This window comes from Rutidosis leptorrhynchoides, chromosome 8, assembly GCF_046630445.1.
Source record: "Rutidosis leptorrhynchoides isolate AG116_Rl617_1_P2 chromosome 8, CSIRO_AGI_Rlap_v1, whole genome shotgun sequence".
In the NCBI taxonomy this organism is placed as follows: domain Eukaryota; kingdom Viridiplantae; phylum Streptophyta; class Magnoliopsida; order Asterales; family Asteraceae; genus Rutidosis; species Rutidosis leptorrhynchoides.
In genome coordinates this window covers 41,087,351-41,114,031 of record NC_092340.1, presented here as the reverse complement: position 1 = coordinate 41,114,031, position 26,681 = coordinate 41,087,351, and the positions used below count along the sequence as shown (strand labels likewise).

Below are 26,681 nucleotides of genomic sequence, written 5' to 3'. Positions count from 1 at the left end.
CGCTCTTCTCATGTTGCTAGTACTAAAACTAGTGACGAGCTTGCTTCAGTTAAAGCTCAACTTGCTACTGTTAAGAGACGGATGGAGTCCATGACTAAAGAGATGCATGCTATGAAAGTTGGTTGTTAATTGTGTCAAGGACCGCATCTGACGAAAGATTGTAATCAAACGTCCATGGAGGAACAGGCTAATTATATGGGTTATGTCAAGAAGGGTGATTTTGCTCTTAGTGAATTTCCGGGTGGGAGACAATTTTTCAACCAAGCGAATATTACGGGTGCTAACAATTATCAGAGTGGTAATCAGGTTTATCAAGGTAATCAGAAGGTATATCCATATAGGCCGCCTAGGTTTAATAACAGAAATCAGCAAGCACCGCCTAGAAATTTTCAGCAGCCTATGCCACCAGTTCAGCAGCCAGAAAATAAGATGCCTCTGTTGGAAGATTTGCAAAGGGGTTTTATCATGAAAATGGACGAGAGTATCACTGCTTTGAGGCAAGATGGTGAATCTACAAAGCTACAAGTTAGAAATCAGCAGGCCTCAATTCAGAACTTGGAACGGGATATGGGGCGTATTGCTCAATCTTTATCGGAGAGACCACCGGGTGCTCTCCCATCTAATACGCAGGCAAATCCGAACAATAAAGGGCCAGCTAGAAATGAGTACGTGAATGCTATAACCACTCGAAGTGGTTTGGTTATTAACAAGGAGACTCCGAAGTCTCTTCATGTTGTTTCTCCTAATGTTTTGCAGGTACCTACCAATAAGGAGCTAAAGGAGGATGAGCTTAAGAGTGAAAAGTTGCCTGACGAAGAGCAAAAGGAAGATGATCCGCCGGAGATCATAACTAAATCACCGCCATTGAAGGAATACAAAGCGCCAGTTCCTTACCCGAAAGCGTTGAAGAAGGATAAGCTCGCTAGTCAATATCAGAAGTTTGCTAACATGATTAAACAGATTAGCGTGAACATGCCACTCGTGGAAGTACTCCAGGGGATGCCTAACTATGGGAAGTTTCTCAAAGATCTTATCTCCAAGAAAGGTAAGTACCATGAGGTATCCGCCGCATTCCTCCATAGGGAATGTTCGGTCATCTTGAAAAAGAGCAAGATGCCTCCAAAATTGGGAGACCCGGGTAGTTTTCTTATCCCTTGTGTTATGGGCAATTCAAAAGTGTACGATGCACTTGCCGACTTAGGTGCTAGTGTTAACCTTATGCCATATTCGTTATATCTTAAACTCGGCTTAGGAGACTTGAAACCTACTAGAATGGGGATTCGCTTAGCGAACCACTCTTTTGATACCCCCATTGGAATAGCCGAGGATATATTGGTAAAGGTTGAGTCACTTGTATTTCCAGTTGATTTTGTGATCTTAGAGATGAGAGAGGACACTAAGGTGCCCATTATTCTAGGTCGACCATTCCTTAACACCGCGGATGCTATCATCCACGTTCAAAAACAACAACTTAGCTTAGGTGTTGGGAATGAGAGGGTGATTTGTCACATAAATAAAGCCATGAGACACCCTATTTCAACCAATGATGATTGTTTTGCTATTGATGTTATTGACGATTGTGTTGAGTAGGATTTGCAGGAGTTATTAAGTGTAGACACATCAGATGTAATCATGATGGGTAAAGTCAACAGTGACTTTGACCCGGAAGTTGAGTTGGAGGAATTGCTTAAGGAGGAGAAGCTTAAAGAATCGGAATCATTTGAAACTATCCGATTGAAAAATGAATTCCGTATCAAAACATCTCTTGAAGAACTGCCCACCTTAGAGCTTAAGGAGCTTCCACCTCACATGGAATACGCTTATCTTCAAGGTACGTCCCAATTTCCGGTTATTATTTCTTCTACACTTACCGGTGATCAAAAGGGTCGGTTGGTTTCCGTTCTTAAATCCCACAAAAGGGCAATAGCTTGGAAAACCTCAGACATACCGGGCATCAATCCGGCCTTTTGTACTCATCGAATCCTAATGGAAGATGATTTTAAATCCGTGGTACAAAGGCAACGTCGTCTAAACCCGAATATGAAAGAGGTCGTTAAAAAAGAGGTGGTTAAATTGCTCGATGCCGGGTTAATTTATCCCATCTCGGACAGCCCGTGGGTAAGCCCTGTTCAAGTCGTGCCCAAAAAGGGGGGCACGACTGTTGTTCTCAACGAGAGGAACGAACTTGTTCCTACTCGTACCGTCACGGGGTGGAGAGTTTGTATAGACTATCGTCGTTTAAACTACGACACTAGGAAGGATCATTTCCCACTTCCATTTATCGATCAAATGCTTGAGCATTTGGCGGGAAGGGAGTTCTACTGCTTCTTAGATGGATTTTCAGGCTACTTCCAAATCCCCATTGATCCGAAGGACCAAGATAAAACCACATTTACTTGTCCTTTCGGTACCTTTGCTTATCGGCGAATGCCATTCGGGCTATACAATGCCTCGAGCACCTTCCAAAGGTGTATGGTCGCCATCTTTCACGACATGATCGAGGACTTCATGGAAGTTTTCATGGACGATTTTTCCGTCTTTGGAGACTCTTTCGACGCGTGTCTTGCTAATCTTGAAAAAGTGCTCAAAAGGTGCGAGGAATCAAACCTTGTTCTCAATTGGGAAAAATGCCACTTCATGGTGAAGGAAGGCATTGTCTTAGGGCACAAAATTTCTCGTGTAGGTATTGAGGTTGATAAGGCCAAAATTGATGTTATTTCAGGCCTTCCTAAACCTACAAACGTTAAAGCCATTCGTATTTTTCTTGGTCACGCGGGATTCTATAGAAGGTTCATCAAGGACTTTTCTAAGATTGCCCGACCATTGACCAAACTCCTTGAGAAGGACATTCCATTCGACTTCAATATCGAGTGCGAGAATGCCTTCAACTTCTTAAAAGAGAAGCTCACACGCTCCTATCATGGCATCTCCTGATTGGTCACATCCTTTCGAGCTTATGTGTGACGCTAGTGATTTCGCGCTAGGCGCAGTTTTAGGTCAACGCCACGTTAATCACTTTAAACCTATTTACTACGCGAGTAAGACACTTACGGGGGCTCAATTAAATTATACCACCACGGAAAAGGAACTCCTTGCGGTCGTCTTTCCGTTTGATAAATTTAGGTCATATTTGGTGTTGTCTTAAACGGTCATTTACACCGATCATTCGGCCCTTAAGTACTTGTTCTCCAAACAAGATGCTAAGCCTAGACTCATTCGTTGGATTCTTCTTCTCCAAGAATTTGACATTGAGATCAAGGATAAAAAGGGTGCCAAAAATTTAGCCGTGGATCATTTATCTCATCTTGAAAATCCAAACCTAGAGGAACTCGATGAATCGGACATTCATGATACATTCCCCGATGAGTCCCTTATGGGTATCGAAATTGAATCTGAAACTCCTTGGTTCACCGATATTGCTAATTATCTAGCCGCGGGCATTCTTTCCAAAGGTGTAACTTACCAACAAAAGAAGAAATTCTTTGCGGATATTAAGTTTTACTTTTGGGATGCCCCACATCTTTTTTGAATTGGGGCGGATCAAGTGATTCGTCATTGTGTTTATGGGAAGGAAGCTCAACAAATTTTAGAGCATTGTCACCAAGGACCCACGGGTGGGCATCTTGGAGCTAATTATACGGCTAAGAAAATCTTCGATTGATTCTATTGGCCTACCATTTTCAAAGATGCTCGTGCCTTTATCAAAACTTGTGACGCTTGCCAAAGGGCGGGAAACATCTCCAAAAGAGATGAGATTCCCCAAACAAGTATTCAAGTTTGTGAGATATTTGACATTTGGGGGATAGACTTCATGGGACCTTTTCCCGCATCCAACAAATGCAAATACATCCTTGTGGCGGTTGACTACGTGTCAAAGTGGGCGGAGGCCAAAGCTTTGCCTACTAATGATGCAAGAGTCGTCGTTGACTTCCTTAAAAATCTCTTTTCTCGTTTCGGGCTTCCAAAGGCCTTGATTAGTGATCGCGGTACACACTTTGCAAACCAACTACTCGAGAAGGTGCTCAAGAAGTACAGTGTAACCCACCGTTTCTCCACGGCTTACCACCCTCAAACGAGTGGCCAATTTGAGAACACTAACCGCGCACTAAAACGCATTCTTGAAAGAACAGTGGAAAATAATCCTAAGATTTGGAACCGGAAGTTGAATGACGCACTATGGACATTTCGAACTGCATATAAAACACCCATTGGTACCACACCATTCCGTCTCATTTACGGAAAAGCATGTCATTTGCCGGTTGAAGTGGAGCATAAGGCGTATTGGGCACTTAAACAGTGTAATACCGACCTTAATGAAGCGGGGGAACATCGGTTTTAAAAAATTCATGAACTTGAGGAGTTGCGAAACCATACTTATGAGAATTCGCGCATTTATAAAGAGAAAACGAAGTTATGGCATGATGCGCGTTTGAATATGAGAAAAGAATTTGAACCGGGCGATAAAGTTTTGTTATTTCAATCTAAGTTTAAATTCTCCATCGGAAAGCTTAGGTCACGATGGTCCGGTCCATTCGTGGTAAAGAAAGCTTTTCCGGCCGGGCACGTAGAATTGCTTGATAACGAGGGTAGAAGATTTAAGGTGAATGGTCATCGGTTAAAATTGTATCACAAATCATTCTACAACACCGAGAGGGAGGACCTCACCCTCTACCCTAAAGACGCATGAGTGTGGGCATGAGTCGAGAAAATGACTCGTTACAAAAAAAAAATCAATTCGTGTAGAGTTTTGTATATTTGATTTTGTTAGGTAATTTGTGTGAATTTTTACTTTATTTGATAATACCCTATAAAAAAATCCAAAAACAATATAAAACCTGAAAGAAAGAAAAACACGACACGGATCGCGACAGACACCATCAAAACGCGATGGTTTGATCAGTCCCGTACCCCATAAGTTGTCGCGTTTTAGCCTGTTTTTTCGCGTGGGAATCACACTTGTCGCGAAACACGACACATCGTCGCAAAACGCGACGGCTATAGCAGGTCGAGATATAAGAGCTGTTTCCAGCTTTTTTCATCACCACCACTCATAATTTTTCTTCTCCTTGCAAAATTTCTGCTCTCCATTCACCATAACCCATCACTTAAACCCGCGATTTACTCATGAATCTTCATCTAATCAACAATAACAACATGGCTAGGGTATGATTTAACATCTTCTTGCTTGTTTTTCTCTTTTTCTCATGCTTAATTTTTATCTTAATTAGGGTTTATGTGACAAAACAAGTGTGGGGGTGTGTTTATGTGTTATTGGTCGATTTTGTTGAAGATTATGTATGCTTAACATGCTATTACTTCAATGTTGTATGCCTATTGCTCTATAAATTCATTCTTTGATTTCTAGGGTTCTTAGGTATGATTAATTGGGGGTTTTGAATCTGTGAGTTAAATTGATATGATTTGTGTGTTGTATGATTGTTAGCTGAATATAATTTCCATGAATTCATGTGTAGATTGTCTAGATTTTGATTTTGATTTCTAGGGTTCATGTGTAATTGGGGATTTTGACTTGGTTGACTGGGTTTGACTCAGTTTAACTTTTGGATTGTGTTTAACATGTGCTAATGATATGTATGCTTTGATTATGTGTTTTGATTGTTGATTTACTTAGTTAAAGTTACATATGTTGCTGAGAAGATGATGTTATTGGATTGTTTTGTGTTGATTTAATTTGACGTCCATGTTTTGAAATTGCTTATAAACTATGAGGGTTAACATGATGTTTGACGATGTTTTATGGTTTGTACTTGAGAAAATCTGTCATTATTGCGTGATAATTGTTGAAGATCTATACTTTTGGCATGTTTTTAAATGGCCATTAACATTGTGTGCCTTAGGTATATTTTTGAATGAATGCAGGTTATAGCTAATGCTAACATGTCCTTTGGGATATATCTTTTTGGATGTCATTGTGTTTGTTTTTCAGACAGGAGGACGTGGTAACGCTAGGGATGCTTCCAGTTTCGGTACTGCAGTCGGTGCAGCTCAGGAGGTGCAACCGCAACCTCCAATTTCTCAAGCAGAATTACATGTGAATTTAAGGTTTAATGGTCGATCGAAAGGTTATTAAGCAAAGAAAGGCGGATGTTCAAGAATTGATTCGAAAAGAATTTGAACCACATCGGGTGATCGATTGGAATGTTTTACAACGGGGAGGTTTATATGCTACAGTTATGGGGTATTTGCAGTTGGAATGGAGAAGTGATGTGTATACTGATTGGGTTGCTTTCTTTGGTATTCATGAAGTCGTTTACCGGGAGTTGGTTATTGAATTTTACGCTACATATGCGATGAACCTTCACCCTGAAAACGTTGATGATCCAACATTTATGACTTTTCGACTGAGTGGGGTTAACTGCTCCATGTCATTATTTCAGTTGGCTACTTGTTTGGGAATTTATACCGAAGAAGAACGCACACGAGTTGGGTTTCGAGATTATCTTTGGGGTGCTGAAAGGGTGATTGATATGATTGATCCTCGTGAATTTGATGCAGCAAGAGTTTGGGGGGAGATTGCTTCCGATTCTGAATGGAGCCCGAGTAACTGTCCTTGTGTTAACATCATGGATCTAGCTCTTCGTGAATGGTTTCGCATACTATAACACATCAAAGAAGTGGGAACGAGAAGGTATCTTTACCGGACCTTTGGTATGTGAACCAATTCTGAACTAAGACACCTACTTCGGTTGCTTATGGAGTGGCTTATTTTTTAAAACATCAGTGTAGTGGACTTCGTTCTGCGGGAAGTCCGATTAGAGGTGGTCACTTTATCACGAGGATTGCGTCAGTTTTTGAAATTGATAGATCGAATATGGAACGAATTGTTACTGAAGCGGTTGTGTTAGGGGAAAATGTTTTTCGAGGGGCAAGAGTAATATCTATTGACCACGGCCAGGTTATTCCATTCCGGGTTCGACGTCGTCGTCCTCGAGATGCACTGGGGACACAAGAGGAGGATGAAGAGATGGCCGAAGGGGGTCAAGATGCGGGTCAAGGTGTCGGGGGTCAACATTTTACAAACCGGGATTTAATGGAACAGATGCGGACTATGAAACTTTATAATGAGGAGACCCGAGCACGCTCGGAAAGTCAGGTTGCGTATGGCATCAGTGAGGTTGTGTGTCATCACGACTGGCATAGACACAATATGGAGATCAATTCTCCTAATACCATCTTCACTCCGTATGGTACTCGCATTCCATGGAACCCGGAGTCGACGGGTCCGTATCGGGTGTATGATCGCACGGCAGCTCAGGCAGATTCGGAGGAAATGGTTCGACAGAGAGGAGCAGGTTCTAGTTCTCAATATGATGAAGGTAATCAGGGAGGACAGTTTGGTGGTGGTGGTCCATATGGTGGGCCGTATGATGGGTCGTATAGAGGTTATGGCTTTTGGTGATTGGATGAGGTTGTATGGTATTTGGTGGCGTTTGTTGATGACTTGGTGATCATGTGGTGATGTGAACAAAAACTTTTTAATAATTCTGTTTGTTTGTTTTTATTTTGGATGACTGTAACTTAATTAGGATGATTGTAATGGTTAGTCGTAAAACTTAATACTATAGATTTTCAATGGGGCGTTTCGGTATCGTGGTGGTACCACCCCATCAGTTGTGGTTTGTGGTTATGTATGTTTTCGTTTCAGGTTCCACGGTGGTTATGCTTTAATTTTTCAAAGTCTGGCATTAAGTTCAGCACCTTACTTGATTATGATGTTTTGATGATCGAGTGGATGCCGATGTTCTTATGCTGGCAGTAAGTTCAGCGCCATCGTGCACCGTGTTTCCGCGATCTACGGATCTAAAAATCCGGGTTTTCTTTTCTTTTCTTTTCTTTTCCCTTTGTCACTATTTTGTCCTCTCGAATTTATTTTTGATTATCTGATTTCATGTAAATGAGGGCATTACATGATCTTAAGTAGGGGGGGGGACAGATAAATTCTCGCGGATTTTGAAATGTTTGTTTGTTTTAATTCCCTAGGTGGTCAGATTTTTTTTTAAACCTTTTAAGGTTATAATTGAGATGTTTACCCATGAGAGCCCGTAGTGATTAAGAGTTAACTTGCAATTTTTGGTTTTGGCCGGTAAGGTTTATTAGTTTTAAGCAAATTTTTGGTGGTTTGTTAATTATGAATGACCTTTTTGACCATGACTTAGGAATTTTGAGTATATAAATGCTTGAGGAAAGACAATTGATTTAGGTGAAAGTTGAAAAGGGATAGATGTTGGTTAAATTTGGTTAAAAATGTTACAAAATTAATCTTAATTTATCTTGTTTAGTATTTGTTTCAAAGATGACAGTGCAACTTATTTGTATCATGAAATGATGAACAATGGTATTTAGGGCTTTAGGTAAAATGCGAGAAAAATGGTTAAATCAGAGATTATGATATAAATGGCTTCATATTTTGTGTTTATGGCTTTTTTGTCTCTCTTAAAGAAGTATTATGTTCATAAGTGCTAGGTATGCAAGTTTGAAGGAGAAACATCACAGATCTTTGACTTCAATGGACCCTTTAAGGGGTGACTGTTGCTAATTATAGTTCGAATGGTTTTATTCTATGTCATGAGTTGAAGATTACCTTCATCATCATCATCGATCACATCATTATTCATCCGCTTCATCATACATTGCGGGTTCTACAAATCACAAACTGAAGACGAAGAAGATATTCATAGAAGGCATTTATGTTCATGTAAAAAAAATGAATGTAAAAAAAAAATATGCTTATGAGATCCGAGCTTAAGTAGTAATTTCTAAGACTCGAGCCGATAGATCCTTTGGGGTGCTAGATCACCTAACCACCTAAGACCTTTTTTTGGTTTGGGATCGGTTGGTTGAAGGTTCGCTACACGGGTCAAGGACGTTACTATCCCAAGGCTAGGTGATCATCTTTAGGTAGTTTTGGTTTTATGTTTTCGTCTCATACTTATGCAGCAGTGATCATCTTTGGCTCATGATGTGGGGAAAACCTAGTAGAGCTAGAGCTTGGAGAGAGTCACCTTTGCGGGGTACGTTGATTAAGAGGGATGTGACCAGTATATGGATAGCTGGCATATTTAGAAATTATCAGCATGAACTGAAATTAAGAGAGTTAGAAAGTTAAAATGGACTTCTCCTACATAAACGCAAGTATGAATTTATTTATAACTGGATCTCTGATTAAATTGTGAAGTATTGTTATTTGCAATAGTGCTTTAAATATTGTTGGGAGGCTATTTTGATGCGAATAAGGGTCATGATACAAATACTAAACCTTATAACGTAAGATTGTTTTTACCATTTGTAACCATTTTTCACCAATTGTTATCCGAGTTATACCTACCTCATTAAACCAACACAAATGTAGAAGCAACCTAAGAATGCGAGGTTATTTTGACATGATGTGTACGATTATGAATGCTTATTGGTGAGTAGTTATTGAGGTTGGAAATTTGAGTCTTAAGGGTTGTTTGATGCAAAGAAAGAAAGGATGTTGGAAGTCTAGTGATATGATTTTTAAGGAAATCTAAGTGAAAAGAAGTTAGGCTTTGAGATGAAAGAGTTGTAGTAAGAATTAGAAGTTGTTGAAACTCTTGGGGTTTGAATTCTTCACCCGTTTGTTTTTACATCTCAATTTATGACCTAAATAATGCTTTGTGAAAAGTTATTTGAACTAATGGCCACTAAGGATATTATTTTTGAATTGTGTTTTTGAATGTGCACTTAATTGAATGAAAATGGAGGGAACAAGGGGGGTGCGTTTGATGGTTTGGTATGTTGTTTTATAAGTGACAGGAATATGAGAAATTGTATTGTGATGGAATAAGTTTGATCGTGGAAAGATGAGGAGTACGAGAGCTTGTGGATGATTCACTTGAAGTCTTGAATCTTGTGATATTTTGTTGAAGACTATACTTATGGTTATTGGTTCGAGATTGACTTGCTTGAGGACAAACAAGGTTCAAGTGTGGGGGATTTTGATAACGCCATTTTTATACATATATTTTGGGCATTAACTTGTTCCATTTATTGGTATTTTGAAGACTTTGAATAAGATTTTGGGATGTTTGAGTTCAAATTGGAGAAAAGGTCAAGATATGGTTCACTGGCTCGTTATTGAGGATTTTATTGAAGATATAGCCTAAAACGAAGTTCGAGTTGAAGATAAATAGTGCATTGGGTGAAAAGTCAGTTTCCATCGCGTCTGGAGAGGGTTTATCGCGTTTCAGTCATCGCGATACGTGATGAAGAGCATCAGAACGCGACAATGGAAAAGAGGTTGAACTGATCAAAATTTCGCATATCAAGCAACTCTGTCGCGTCCTGGTTTGTCGCGTATCGCGATGGGCTTGTCGCGGATCGCGATGAATGGCGGTTCCAGCTTTATTTTTCTGCTTCTATAAATACTCGTTTTTCACCCCAATTTAGGGGCATGCAGTTTTATTTACGAATTTTCTTTCACAGCAGCTACTATTACGAATTTTATAGCTTTTCTATATTATTTTGCAAGGGTTTAACTTAGTACTTCAAGTTTGGTTAGTTTAATTTTTATATTAACTTTTATTACTCTTATTAATTTGTTCTTTATTCAATTTAATGGTTACGGTTAATTGTTCTTCTTATTTATTTGTTATTTGCTTTGCCATGAGTAGCTAAATTTCTAGTATTCACTTAGATGTATGAACCTAGGTGATGGATTGCAATCTTTTGGTTAAATACAATTAAATACACAACTTTATGTCTAACTAAGATCCATCGTTATTAAAGCTTATTGATTGTTAGATCACGGAAGTTATTGGTTAACTAACGATAGTTAAATTAATTAATAGCTTTTACTAGATTATTGAACGTGAATAATTTAGGAATACGAGAGATTTTATGAGGGACACCGATAATAAAATTAATCGTATAGTGGTTGAGCTTGAAATTAGTTGCAATAATTGTGAGGTTGTAAGGGACACCAAATCAACCTAAGTTAGACTATAATCTTGAGTAAAATCATTGTGAATTGGTTAAGTAACTCTAGGTTAACGATAGTTATACTTAGGTTGTTAGTCTTAAACTGTAGGAATCGACAGATAGATACAGTGTCACAATATCATAATTGGTTAATTAACGGTTTTAAACGAGCAATCCTAGCCTAGGGAATTAAATCTAAGTGGATACCTTTGTCTCTTATTGAATTAATTTTCGCGTTTAATTAGTTTTACAACAAAACTCCCCTTTTAAATCTTAGAATAATTAATAGCTCAAGTTTTTAATTGACTGCTCTCTGAGGAACGAATTGGTCAAATACTTGTTTAATTACTACACGAACTGATTATAGTTGCCTGTATTGTGTGATAAGTAATAGGTATTTAGCTAATAATTAAGAGTACGAAATTACACATCAGTGCTACAAAACAGCTCACACAAAAGCTTAGTGGATATCAGTTAGTTCAATCACACTAATACGTACATATATTCTATTTTCACTTAGCCCCCACTCCCACAGACATGTTTGACTTGCCTCACGGTTTGGGAACAAAATACGCGCATGTATTTGCTGCCAAACCATGCTCTGATACCAACTTGTAAAATAAGTTGGGGACACATCCCACTCAGTGCCGTTCCTGCACACAGGGTGACCACTGAGCGTACCTCAAAGCCTGGTTTTACAGCCCGCGTCTCCACACAGCCGGCCAACCCTTAACACATAAAGGGATCGCAAGGGGTAAAAGTCAATGAGGTCGCCACTGTGAGAACCCCCTCTACGATTAACCTGCCAGTCAGGTTAAACCAGCTCTGATACCAACTTGTAACACCGGCAATTTTTTTTTATACACAGCGAAAGACTTCATAAAAAAACACACAATATAAGCCACGTCATTATATTAATCCGTGTAATTAAGTTTAAGGTTACACAATGGTGTTACGTTATTACAAAACAATATTTAAACAAAAGTCCACGTCAGAGTAAGGTTGTCAAACATGTTTTCTGCATCAGTACCCATCCCGACTAGCAGTATCTAAACCTGCAAGGGGAAAAATGTGGGGAATTAACCCATCTCTAAGTGAATGGAATCTATCTAACAGATATAGCTTAAGCCACACACAAGCTATATACTAACAACAACACATGCTAACTACCAACTAGCATACAATAAGACAATACGAGGATCGGCGGCTTGTACAAGCACACGACTCTTAGCTGATAGGGCCTGGGTCTACCGATAGTCCTTGCTACTCAATTCACAGTATAGTTATTCTGATGCAGGGGATGCATCGTTCACACTATACTCTACAATCAGTAGCCTATGGACCCAACCTCCCCTAGGCACGGTTGACCTCATACGGACTCTAACCTCTCCTAGACACGGTCTCGAGTCCCCAGTCTCCCTAGGCCGGACTGGTTCCATTCACACAGTGTACACAAAATTTACACACAACTTCATATTATTCTAACATGGCAATCCCTACACTATGCATGGTAAAAGAGTCAACCACAATAGCATGATATACTACTTAAACTTTATTCGGAGATAGACTCACTCACCAATTACCAGCAACTGCTCAGTTATTAGTTCTGAGCTTCCTCCTTGTTCTTATCTCCTGAGAACAAAAAAAAGACAAGTTAGAATAGTGTTCTAATCAAAATTAGATACACTGACAGCACATTTCAGCAAATTAGTAAAAAAAGTGTTCGCTAAAAATTCATGCTTAACACTTATGCATTTTTAAAATTTAAATCCTGGAAATCATAAAAACACACGGGCAGCATAACGGCTATAAATCAACACTTAGTGAAATTTTCACTCCCTAAGACCATCGGCCGGCCGACCAAGACAATCGGCCGACTGTCTTCCCACAATTGGCCGAGGGTCTCTTCTACAGACCGAATGACTAAAGAAATTTCACCAACTGAAGGACTCCCACCATCGGTCGATGGTCAACGACCATCTGCCGGTTGTCAGTTACCATCGGTCGATGGTCAAAGACCATCGGCCGTAGGTAGTTCATCAGCTGCAGCAGCAGCAAAGTGACGGGTTTCAAGCTCAAACCACCAAATCTCGACCTTGGACTTTTTAGACCCCAAAACCGAACACATCTTTTATAACAAACGTTTTGAGACATAAACTCACAAAATTTAAGTCCAAACAACATCAATTTATACCAATTTGACACAAAAATCCATTTTAACAAAAACTAACTTTAAAACCCATTTAATCATAGATTTGATCATGAAATCTTACAAACCTTATCTTGTTAGAATCACAATGACACAAGGAACGTTTTGACACAAATTAAGCTTCAATTTGAGATCAATGATTTTAGGGTTGAGGTGAAGATGGTGAAGTTAGGTATAGTGAGAGAGTGGAAAGGAAATTCAGGAAACTTCAAGAAATGAGCTGGTCACCAGCTTAAATTTGTGTTAAAACACAATACCCCATCACACACGGGTATTTACCAGTTATCTGATATCTTTCGCACAAGATTAGGTAACCCAAACGAGGTCCAATTAAAATAAACAAACCTGTTCTGGAACCTTTGTCACAAACTGGTAACAACACAAATATAATAAAATACTAATAAAATAATTAAAATAAAAGCACTTAAGACTAAGCACAAACCCTGAGGGAAAAATAGGCAACTTACAACTAGCCCGGGTTTCAGTCTGTTACAAAACAAATATCCAAGACTTTGATTTAAAATTATTTGTGACAACATTAGCTTCGGAATTGGTTTTTTGATTTAAAATGGCGTACTTATTTTGACAAAAAATAGGGTTGGGCTTATTATCTATACTATTATTGATTTTCCTTACAATATTGGGCCCAACTTTTGGTTTGGACTGATCTATCCCATAGATGGTCCTATTTAAGCTTACATGTCTAGATTTAGTGGACTTAAGTTTATTATGCAATGGTTTGGCTTGCTAGGCCCACTACCCTTAACAGGCCCAATGTTTGTAATTAACCCAACAGTACCCTTTAACCTCGAGATTCCCTTTAACCTGTTCACTTTCCCATTTACATTATTGATACAGACAGGTTGCTTCAATTTATCTTCCCCACACGTTTCTCTAACCCTAGAAGCAACCCTAGATTCGTTTACTTTTTCTATATCTGTGAAAAGGGAAATAAATGGTTTAAGAGTTATACCTGCGGTTTTTGGAGTGATTGCAATACCACCAAACCCTTGATCGGTTGTTTCAGTGACGGTGGTGGTTGGTTCGTTTACCGCCGCGACTGCTGCCGCCTTGCCAGGTTTGGTCCACCACTCTGGATAACCCTTTATCTTGAAGCACTGATCAATCGTGTGTCTTGATTTACCACACTTTGTACAATGAAGCTTTGATTTGTCAATTTTTTGTGAAAAAATGAAACGACTGGTTAAAGGATTTGATGTTCTTTTGCCATCAATTGCTGCTAAACCAGTAGCAATTTCATGATTGGTAGAAAGATCAGTTGATGATAACCCCAATATTTGTCTATGTGCTGCTTCTTTCCTAAAGGCGGCGTAAGCTTCCTCCGCCGTTGGTACTGGTGTTAACCGGAGCAATTCTCTTTTTATGGTATCAAATTTTCAATCTAGGGCATTTAAAAACTGAAAAAATTTGTGTTCAGCCCTAATTTTGTTGTATTTAATGATGTCTGAGGTATTTTCCATGGGGTTTGGATCTCGAGTTTCGATTTCCCCCCAAATACCTTGCATCTTAATCCACAACTCTTCAAGGCTCATATTACCTTGTTTGATTTCAGTGGCCTTAACATATAAATCGTATGTTTGAAGTTTGTCAATGCCACTGCTATAAGTGGTGATTAAAGCTTCCCACAGCAATTTTGTTGTTGGAAATGATGTGAGATTACTTGCTAAACTTGGCTCAATATTTTGGATAAGCCATGAAAACACGATTAGGTCCTCTTGTTCCCATTGATTGTAGTTTTCGTAGCTGGTATCCATAGGGTTCGTGGTTAGATGAGTAAGGAGAGTTTTGAATTTACCTCCAATAGCTACCCTCATCATCCTGGACTAGAGAGCATAATTATGCTGTTTAAATTCAACCCAATCTTCAGAGTATCTGAGATTTTGGGCTGTTGGTAATTCATGTTGTGCTTTAACAGACTTGCTAGCTGACTTGTTAAATCATTAATTTGGCTGGTTTGGCTTTGAACAGATGGAGGTGATTGGCTCCCACCTTCATTAGGCATGGTGGCCATTTAAACGAGTAAATGATGAAGCTAAGGATGAGTGTAATGATCAAGGATCTACACCATCAGCTCTGATACCATGATAAAAGTTAAGAATTTGATCTTGTATTGAATATTTTGAATGTTTGATACAATTAAATTGAGTTCTTACAATTTGCTAAGTGTTCTTATATAATCTAAACATTGCAACAGCTATTTCTAGTCTTGGTATGACTCCATTAAACTTTTGGAACCACCATAACAAATAAGGGAAAGTGTTGCTTAGCAGCCTGCCTCTTAGCCGTTTACTTGTTTTGACTTGGGCAGACATGTGATCTTCTAAATCGGGAGAGGATGAAGTAGACAACTTCTGATCCCAAAGTCAAATTACCTAAAAAGGTAATTTGACCATTTGTTGACAGGTTGCTTTATTCTAACATTATATAATATAATATATACAAGTAAATTATTGGTATTAAACATAATTTGCTTTATCTCAAAGATGCACCAGTAACACTGCTGATTTAAAAGAATCAACTGTCACCGGTTAGCCCAAAAGGATGACTTACACTACCAACTAATATAGGCCAGGAATAAATTAAAGCCCACATTACAAACTGGGTTAGCCCCAAAAATAACAATTTACTCATTCAAAAAATACTAAATTACCTTCAGATAATCTTAAATAAAAGCTGTATAATAACATAGTCTCAACAATCATCAGTTACATATATAACCACAGTTAAAAGCTGTATATATATTTTTTATGAGATTACTTCTTTAAAGTTTTAAATTAGTGTACAAGGAATAATCACTAAACCATGTTTTCTTGGGTTAGCCACAAGGACACCATGGCAAGATTCTAACATTGAACTAATCAGGAAAATTAAAACAAATGAGAATCGTATAAAAACAATAATGAAAGGTTATATCCATATTTATTTCTCTCTTTTCTGCATAAACCCCTGAAATAATGATCTTGTATACGCTTTTGATTATTGCGCAATGTGTAAATCGAACCTAAATGGAGAGTTTTTAGCTTCTTTGCATTGGTTTGTTCTCCAAAAATGACCTTGCAAGTATAAAAGCTTGTCGAGGCCGATGCAATGGCACTTCATGTCCTGCACCCGTTACTGTCACTAACGACAACCCTTTGTATATTTGGCTCCACCCCGCAACCTAACCCGAAAAAAATAAATATAATTTAAATATTCAGACGATTATTAGTAAACAAAACTTTAAAGAAAAGAGGAAATTTTAATTCATACCTTTCCATTATCATACCACGGATACCAATTGGCAATTGTTGTAAGATTTAATGCATCGATTGAATATCTTGTTGCTGTGAGGGGAACAACTGAATCTGTATCACCACTGGATAACAAAAAACCGTATAGTTTAAGCATAAATATATTCAACAACCAACAAACAATGTAAGTATGTAACAAATATACATGAGAGAAAACTCAAAAACTGTACCTAAATACCCATATCCTTAAACCAGCAGCTATAAGTTCCTTGTAGATAGGAAGCATTGATAGTGGAGAGTCTGTCCAATACTCACCAACGATATCACTGCACGTTTTCCATGGATACGAAAGCTTGGTTATATTTGCATGAAACGCCTTTTGAACTTCGGGACGATTAAAGTACTTAGTTGCATATTGCTCTGTGCATGGATCATATGCTCCTCGTCTCCATGGCTGTTCATTAATTGAAATGTTATTATCAGTAAATTTCACAGTAGAATTGTTAGGTGTTGTTTGTTTTTCAGTCTGCAGATGTAATTATGCCAAAAGTCTACGCGTCCGCATAAGTTTTTATTGTAGACTGTTTGTATTTTGAAGACAAAAAATAAAATAATATCTTATTCTGTCTGCAAACTCGTAGACTTAGAAATATGCTTGTAAGTGCTGCAGACAGGATTAAGTTATTTTGCAGACATAAAAACAAACAGCCTTTTTCACTAGTTAGCATACATACAGACATTTAGGCCGCATCCTCTTTACAGACATGGTATGCGGATCTTCAGATAAAAACATCTTAAAAAACAAACAACACCTTAGTGTTTAGTGTGAATTAACTTACATAACGTCGTCTGGGTTTTAGTAATGAAGACAAGTTACAAGGCTTTGTATATATGCTATACGGGTCAATATTTCCCATTTCCATTTCGGCACCATTTAGAGCCCGAATGCACTCAACGGGTGGATGTTCAGAGGAATTTCCTTCACATGATGTTTGAAGATATTTATAAGTTGAATCCGAAATTAAACCATGGGTCCACCAATACTCAAATGTGCCAACATAATCATTATAATCATCAGTAACAGCATTTCCCACCTAAAAGAAAGATTAACAGTTGGAAGTTATGAAATGTACTGGAGTATTAACATTAACATAATCATTATAAATGAATGATGCTAAGCTACTGTTAGAGGAATATAAATTAGTGTTACCATGAAACCCTTGAAGTTAATAACCGGATTCTTGACCCCTTTGTTTTTTTCGTAAATGATTTGAGACAATTGAGGAACATAATGACCTGATTAGATTGATAAAGATGCATTAGAACAATCAGCATATGAGACAGTATAGAAGTAACAAGATTAGCTGATGTATTGTCACCTGCATAGCTTTCTCCGGCAATGTAAAAATCGCGGTGTTTGTATTGAGGGAACCTTTCGAACCAATTGATTAGAAATGCATATGAATCTTCAGCTACAAATAAACAACACCCAAGTTCCAAATGCAGTCAAAAAAGTCGAAAGATCAAAACTTTATGTAATTAACAGCCAATGGGTACACCTTTTTGATAAATCAAGATTGTGCATTGAAATATTTTATTGTACTCACACAATGCACAATTTCTAGTGGATTTAACAAAATGTATGGTTGATACATTACTACCCATCTTGAAAAGTGCCAATACATTAATATAATTCTAAGCAACTCAAAAAGGGAGAAACTTTTTATAAAGAAAATGATGACCTTACCAGTTTTAGCATCACCAAAGTTATACAAATCTGATGTAGTGTTTGAATATGAGAAGCCAACTCCTGCTGGTGATTCAAGAAATAGCAAATTTGCCACTGCCAAGTTGAATAATCAAAGATTATTCCCCTTTTTTTGATGAAAACTTATTGGGTGATAATTAAGAAATTACATTACATACATTTGTTCCAAGAGTAAGGGTTGCTGTACAGAGTTTTCCCATCAGAATTTATATGTAAAGGACCAATTTCTTCAGCAGCACCATAAGCTACAGAAGAACAACCAGGACCACCATTGAGCCATAACAAAAGTGGCCTTGATTTTGGATCACGGTTTTCAGGTGATTCAGTTAACCAATAAAACAATGCCCTACCAGATTCTTGATTTACAGTTACATAACCTGAATACTGGTTAAAATCAACATTTGTTGGTTGCCCAGGAAGCTGCAAAATCTTATCTTTTTCTTGATCCAATAAATAGTTACAACTTCCAACAACCACCAATGAAAGAATAGTTATGAACAATATTACTGAATTACCCATCAATCTTATGGGATCTTGATATAACACTGATCCCAAAAACAAGTTTTTTTTTTTGGGTGGGGGGTATCTAAAGAATAAGATAAAATTAACCCAAGTGCAAAAAAAGAGATAAAACACTTTCTATCTTTTATGAAATGCTTATCAAGACTTTTGGTAAACAATATGAGACAAGTGAATACTACAAATTGAAATGAAAATGAGCCACAAACTAAATTATGGAAGAATATGATAAGATATTATCCAACAAGGCCACTAAATTCAGTAGGAAGAAGATGAATCCAATAAATGGTTATAATTTACGCATGCATACATACTATAGAAGAATAATGATACTGACTATTGAGAGAGACAGCTTGACATGAACATGAAATTTTGGTATATATTACTATAAAAAGGTTTTTAATTAACATTGTTTTCTGTTTGAAACCTTTGGAATTATATGGTTTTTAACTAATTATTATATATTTTCTTAGGAGTACTAGTATACTGGGGTACAGTTTCTTTGAGGCATTTGATCAAACAGTTAATAGGCGCACATGGATAAAGGAGCTGACAAAGTTGAAAAAGAATAAAAAAAAAGATATAAAAATCTAGGAAAAAGGTTGTCCACTTTATTATGGATCTGACTTGCATGAAGAAAGATTAAAAAGAAATCAAGAATCCTAATAAATATAAATAAATTCTATTGATAAAATTGTAATCTAAGGAAGAAGAATGATGACATTTGCAATGACTACTAATGAATCTCAAGTAATGTATGGAGTAATATCATACGGTAACTATTACTATCTGAGAATTGATTGAACCTAATTACATGTTATCTATGTTAAAAGACTATTGTATTTGAATTGTACATACGCAATAGTCACAAAGTGATTTCTTACATATAAGAAGAACCAAGACCAAAAATAGCTACAAATACAAAAAATGGAAGGACATTGACTTGGTCTTGTACATATACTTAGTGGTTTGGTACTTTGGTTATAGTTGGGTTAGTTTTATTTATCTATTTGCTTGTTTCCTTGTTGTATCGAGATCGTTTTGTCTGTTTAGACTCGGTTTTTGTAGGTAACAGTTGCTCGTTTTTAAGAGTTTGTTTTTTAGTTTTAAGTCTAGGTGTTGCGTTCTGTTTGTACTTTTATTTGTCTATTTCATCTTTCAATAAAAGTGCAATTTATCATAAAGTTTGTTAATTGCGAAAAAGAAAAAATAAATTAAGGTTAGCTTTCTATTCAAATTGTTAAAATCTATAATTTTTTAGATGTTTGGATTTATTTAATTTAAATTTTCGGTTTTTTAAAGAAGAAAGACGGTGTCCCTTGGTCTAGTAGACTAAGTTTTACATTCTAAGACCATCTTTATCCCTGAAGAGGCGTGTTGGCGTGTTGCTGGGTGGGGTTGGGGTGCTTGATGAGCGTGCTAGTAAACTGGTAAATAATGGGGTGGAGTGTTAAGTGGCGTGTTGGGTGATGTGTTAAAATCTGATTGAAAGTTGGGTGAAAAAGGGGATAAAAAATAATCAAAAAGGAAAAATTAACCAATCAAAAAACAAAAAAAGGCTGCACGTTTACATGCTTCTATGTGCTAGTTGCACGCACGCCACAAGAAAAGCCCTCCAACACGCCTTGTTATGGCGTGTTGGGTGTGTGTTGGCCAACACACACCCTCTAACACGCTGCGATATAGATGGTCTAAGCGGGTAGTGATTTGTTCGTAGATAGTATTAGTTATGAACTAAGAAAGTTGACATATATATTTCACTGTCCTTATTTTTTTCTAAGAAATAACAAAGATGAGCTTGTGTTTTGACACATTAATATAAACTAACTCAAGAGTGATGACATGACTCAATAGGATGTGGGTCAGTTACATAGCATAACTTGAATTATGTACTCCATTAATTACTAGTGAAATGACCCGTGAAATCACGAGTTTCTTTAAATGAAACAGTTTAATAATATGTTTTAGGTATTAAGAGAATGTAAATGTTAAAGTCATTTAGTTTAATGACCCGTTGAACAACGAATTCTGACTAAGAAACTTGTCGTCGTTTTTACAAATATATTGATGTACTTAACTTGGTCTGAATAAATGAACTGCCTTGATATAATTAAATTTGTCATAAAAGCCTACATTACTACATTTTATTTATTGAGACATTTATTTCACATACATATGTAACGTAATAATCTCGTAAAAAGCACCCATATATGAATAATAATAATAATAATAATAATAATAATAATAATAATAATAATAATAATAATAATAATAATAATATAATAATAATAATAATATAATAACTATAATTATAATAAATAATAATAAAGTTTGTTTAAAAATTGAGTATCTATATTTTTAATAATAATTATTAGTAATAACAAATGCTTCTTGATAAATTTTAAAAATAAAAATACGGTTATTATGAAGGTTGTACAATATGCTTCAAAGTTTGTACACGTGTTTATGAGGTGATTTGTAAAAGATTGTACAATTTGTTTTAAAGCTTATACATATGGTCATGTGAGTGTTTTATCATAAGCTTGTACATAATGCTTCAAATATTGTACATATGGTCCTGAGGGTGTTTTACCATAAGGTTGTACATAATATTTCAAATAATGTACATTTAGTCATACGTGTGTTTTATCATAAGGTTGTACATAATGCTCCATATATTATAAAATTAACATGTTAATATTTTTACTAATATAATGTCATCATCATGAGGGCCTAGAATTTTTTTCTTTATTTTTAAATTTTTTTATGCTTAGATAATTTTTATTTATAATATCATTAAGTAGAATTAATTTAATTGTAAAAATAATTCTATTTATGACATCACCTATATGCCCTCACAATTTTTTTCTTTTAATTTTTTTTATAGAAGGGGAAATGGTAATTATTGCATCATCATTTTAGCATTTTAATAGAAACTATAGATGTTAAGGTTGTTAAGGCGCAACGTAGGCAAGATCAGAAATCTCAGATTTCGGAAGATCTCGTTTTGACATTTTTGGAGAGATCTCAGCATCTCATAAAAATCTGAGATCTCGGACGTTGTTTTACGTTGCCTTTTTAGTTTTATAATATAAATATATATAAATAAATAACTATATGTACATTTATAAACAATTTTACGAGATTTTACAAGAAAATCAAAGAAGTGAGCGAGAAAATCTAAAAAATTACGAGATTTTATGAGAAAATTCAAGAAATGAGCGCGAAAATTCGATAAATCGTGACTTTGACCAAGTTTGACCGCGTTAACCGAGGAATCTCGGGAGATGGACATCTCGTCTCGGCGAACTTTCAAAAACGAGATCTCGGAGAGAAATATGGAGATTTACAACACTGAACATAGGGATGGCACCCGCGCCTAATGGGCACGGGTTCTTAGTACCGGCGACCCGTCGGTCAAGAATATTTCTTACCCGCTAGTACCTGTTTACCCGCTAACGGGTAATTTTTTTTCCCGTACCCGTACCCCGCGAGAACTAGCGACCCTCGGGTAAACCCACAAGTTTACAAAATGTGCACTTTAACTAATTTTTAGTCACTAGTACTCATTACCCGCGAGTTTTACCCGCGAATAATTATAAAAATACATTAAAATTTTTATATTATATAATATATAATTTAGTATATGTATGCGGGTAAACGGGTATACCGGTGGTTAGCTCAAACGGGCATCACGGATTCAAGGGTCGGGTTTTACCCGCGACGGGTATGAAATACCCACGACCCGCCAACGGGTACAAAATTTTACCCGACTCGTGCCTGCAGATACATTTTTTCATAAATACCCGCCCGTTACGGACACTGGTACCTGATAATGCTAAAAACGAACATATATTTCATAGCATTATCCCTCAAGAAAGACAAGCTTTTAGTTGCAGTTGTTCTATTTACAAGTGATATTCGTTTAAATAATAAAAAGTGAAGACAAAAGACAGATTCGACGAATTGAAGACGCAAACGACCAAAAAGCTCAAAAGTACAAAGTACAATCCAAGAGGTTCAAATTATTGACGAGAAACATCTAAAAGTTACAAGAAAACGAGCCGCAAAATGCAAATTACAAGATATCAAAGCATACGAAAAAGCGTTTGAAAATCCGGAATCGAGACATGAACCAATTATCAACGTACGACTCAACGGAGCTAAAATTACAAGTTAACTATGCTCAAGAATATAATATAATATTTAAATAATTCATAATAAGAATAATAATAAATAATAAAAAGTTGTTAATTGAGCATAGTTAAAGGATCATAAGTGAAAATATTTCAATCAATAATTCAATTCAGTGAATTGAATTATCGTTAGCTACCTTTCCAGCTAACTTTTCACCTTGCTACAGTAAATCATTTTGCCTATAAAATGGAATTCACGGAGGCACCAATAGATACACCTTCACCTCTTCACACTCTTTCTTTCTTTCTTATGTAATTTATATTTATATTTATAATATTAAATTTAATTTAAGATTAATAATAATTGGGTTATTGTAAGAAATGTTTTACGGGTTTTAAAGTCGAAACTCTGTCCGTGTAACGCTATGCAATTAATCACCACTGTAAGCTATGTTCTTCCCTTTTAAATTAATGTATCGTAACTAAGTTATTATTATGCTTATTTGAGCCGAAGTAATCGTGATGTTGGACTAAATTTTAAGATGGGGTTATTGGATTTTGTACCATAATTGGGGTTTGGACAAAAGACCGACACTTGTGAAAATTGGACTATTGACTATTAATAGATGGGGGGTATTGTCTAATTGAGTGACAACTCATTGGAGTCTGTCGAACATATCTTCAAATTAATTAACCTAATAATTAATAATGATTATGGTTGTCCTATTTAGTGACGTTCATATGAAATCTGTTATAATCATTTAATTAATCAATTGAGTTGGGTAATTGATTATTCATTCTGATCAAGTGGATGAATTAATATTCATAAACTAATTAAAACAGGGGTGGATTACATACAGTGATAACTGGTGTAATTGTTGACAGAAGTGATAACTGCGTCACAGTTTAAATCCTTAATCAGTTGGAATATTTGACTTCGGGTATAAGGGTAATTTGACGAGGACACTCGCACTTTATATTTATGACCGATGGACTATTATGGACAAAAACCAGATAGACGTATCAAATAAACCAGGACAAAGGACAATTAACTTAGAGTAATAAATTAAAATCAAAACGTGAAACATCATGATTACGGAAGTTTAAATAAGCATAATTCTTTTATTTTATAGCTCATCGTACTTTTATTTACTGTCATTTTATTTATTGTCATTTTAATATTGTTATTTATTTTACGCACTTTAAATATTGTCATTTATCTTTACGCTTAAAATTAAAATCGACAAACCGGTCATTAAACGGTAAAACCCCCTTTTTATAATAATATAACTACTTATGTATATATATATATATATATATATATATATATATATATATATATATATATATATATATATATATATATATATATATATATATATATATATATATATATATATATATATTTATATTAATATAGTTGTTAAAAATATAGTACGTAATCATTAGCTCCCTGTGGAACGAACCGGACTTACTAAAAACTACACTACTCTACGATTAGGTACACTGCATATAAGTGTTGTAGCAAGGTTTAGGTATATCCCATCCGTAAATTAATAAAACTAGCGTAATATTTCGTCGTATTTCGTAGTAAACAATAATAATATTTCGTACACCTCCGCTCGCACATCAAGTTTTTGGAGCCGCTGCCGGGGACTCGGCGAAACGCTATATTTTTAATCTATATTTATAAAAATATAATTATATATTAGTTTGAGAAAACGCTATAATCGTGTTATTTATAGAAAATGCTATATTATTAAACTTCTCTATATCTTCTCTAAAGATATAGCGTTTACAAATCGTATTTTAATCGTGTCCGTTTGAGCTTTTTAGTGAACCTCCTAAGAATTAGTGAACCTCCTATAATTATAATAATAATATAGTTGTAAAAAAAAAAAAACATCTACGTGTGTCAAATTTTTGTTTTTGGTTAAGATTTTAGTATTTTTTTATGGTAAAACGTTAAAAAAAAAAGTATACCCCCATTTGCTTTACGAACATGTCTCTATTTGTAAACGAACAAACGATCGCCATCATGAGTTTATTATTTAATTGATGTGGCCGACACCTTTAACAAGTTATACCCCCACTTGTGATTAAAATAATTGGACGGTTAAAAAAAAAATTGTATATTTCAATTTGAGCCTGCATTTGATTTGAATATGCACTCCCAATTTTAAATCTGCACTCCCAATTTGAGCCTACATCAAATTTTAAAATCGATTCGTTAAAGGTTAAATATTAAATTTCATAATAATAAATCAAGTGCAACAATAGTGGAGTGGCTAAGTGTGTTTGAAGTTACTCAGGTGATCATGGGTTCAAGTCTCAGGAAACCCCCTTCACCTTTTTCTTTTATTGTTTTTTTATTATTTTCTTTTTATAGTTTTTAAATTAAATTAGATAACTATTATAGAAATTAAAATCAACTTAGACTCGTTAAGTGTAAATTTTATTTTTGTTATCTTTATAGTTTTTGTATAAATTTAGTGTTAGTTTAATAAATTAATTTAAATAGTTAATATTGTAGGCTAAAACTAGATAACTAAGTTAATTATAATTAGTGCATAAAAATTTAAATCTTAAAATCTTGAAAAACACAAAAATATTGTAAATTTACGATTAACTTAGAGTAATTTTTCGTTAGTTTTAAGTCTAGTATTTTGCCGTAGTTTATTTTTATTTCTAGATTTCTAAGATTTGCCGTAAAATCCCTTAAGTGCCTTTTCTTTAGATTAAGATTTAGGTGCTTTAGAATTTTGCGACGCTGTTTATAAATTTTAGTACCTTTTAAGTTTCGACGCGCTACTTTCTTATTTTTATTTTTCGACCTTTTATTTTTTCGACGTTTTTCGACGCACTCTTTTTCTTTCTTATTTCTCGACGCTCTAGTTTTTAGGACTTAGAATTTTTCCTATTCCTTCTCTAAAATTTCAAAACGAAAAATTATTTTAAGCGGTTAAATTGATAGACATCCAAAATTTTCTGGTTCGTAGTAATAGTTGGATTTGTTAGTGGCGAGTTGTGGGCTTCCGATTTAAAGGGTCCTGGCTACCTGCCGCATCTGTTGGCTATTCGAAACATGGGCAAAATCAGAAAAGTCTATTAATTTGATAGCTTATATAATTTTTATCTTTTATAACTAATAGGATATTCAGTGAATGCACAGAGCAAAACATTCACCACCTTTCATACGTTCACCACCTGTAACTCGATCCAGACATCTAGCTAATATTGCCGCTGTTGATTTTTCTTTAGAATCATCATCTAGTCAAACAAGTACTCCAACTCAAAATCCCGATAATCCATTTTTAAAACCCGACTTCAAAATTGTAAACCCGGAGGATATTCAAGGACAATTCCAAGATCCAGAACCACTAATCATTCCTCCAGAACTACAAACCCTTAAATCAGAATCCTCTAGTGATTCGTATTTAACAAATTCAATTATGGAAGTAACTGAACCTCTAAGTATGGAAGATCGAATGAGAGCCACACGCACGGGCCAAGGCCACGCCATTATTAAGCCAGACATTAATGCGTCAGATTATGAAATCAAAGGACAAATCCTACACATGGTAACTAATCAATGCCAATATAGTGGTACGCCAAAAGAAGATCCAAACGAACATCTTCGAACCTTTAATAGGATCTGTACTCTATTTAAAATCAGAGAAGTTGAGGATGAACAGATCTATCTCATGTTATTTCTCTAGACTTTAAAGGGAGAAACCAAAGATTGGTTAGAATCATTACCTGAAGGGGCGATTGATACACGAGATGTTTTAGTTGAAAAATTTCTTAAACAATTCTTTCCGGCATCTAAAGCCGTG

General features: G+C 35.8%; 1 protein-coding gene across 1 annotated transcript; it reads right to left on the bottom strand.

Moving 5' to 3' along the window:
* Positions 1 to 15,831: 15,831 nt before the first annotated feature.
* Positions 15,832 to 18,911, bottom strand: LOC139861922 (serine carboxypeptidase-like 27). Its single transcript, XM_071850444.1, has 8 exons — positions 18,349 to 18,911; positions 18,170 to 18,265; positions 17,802 to 17,894; positions 17,633 to 17,718; positions 17,262 to 17,516; positions 16,653 to 16,876; positions 16,442 to 16,547; positions 15,832 to 16,352 (listed from the first exon to the last, which is right to left on the bottom strand). The coding sequence occupies exons 1-8, from the start codon at positions 18,707 to 18,709 to the stop codon at positions 16,209 to 16,211; spliced, it is 1,365 nt and encodes a 454-aa protein (XP_071706545.1). The 5' UTR covers positions 18,710 to 18,911; the 3' UTR covers positions 15,832 to 16,208.
* Between the last annotated feature and the right edge of the window lie 7,770 nt (positions 18,912 to 26,681).

Excerpts from the sequence above, each read along its gene's own strand:
- LOC139861922 (XM_071850444.1), bottom strand. The coding sequence starts at position 18,709 with ATGGGTAATTCAGTAATATTGTTCATAACTATTCTTTCATTGGTGGTT. Across the intron at positions 17,719-17,801 it reads TGCCGGAGAAAGCTATGCAG|GTCATTATGTTCCTCAATTG; the intron begins GTGACAATACAT and ends CAATCTAATCAG. Across the intron at positions 16,353-16,441 it reads CGTGGTATGATAATGGAAAG|GTTGCGGGGTGGAGCCAAAT; the intron begins GTATGAATTAAA and ends TTTTCGGGTTAG.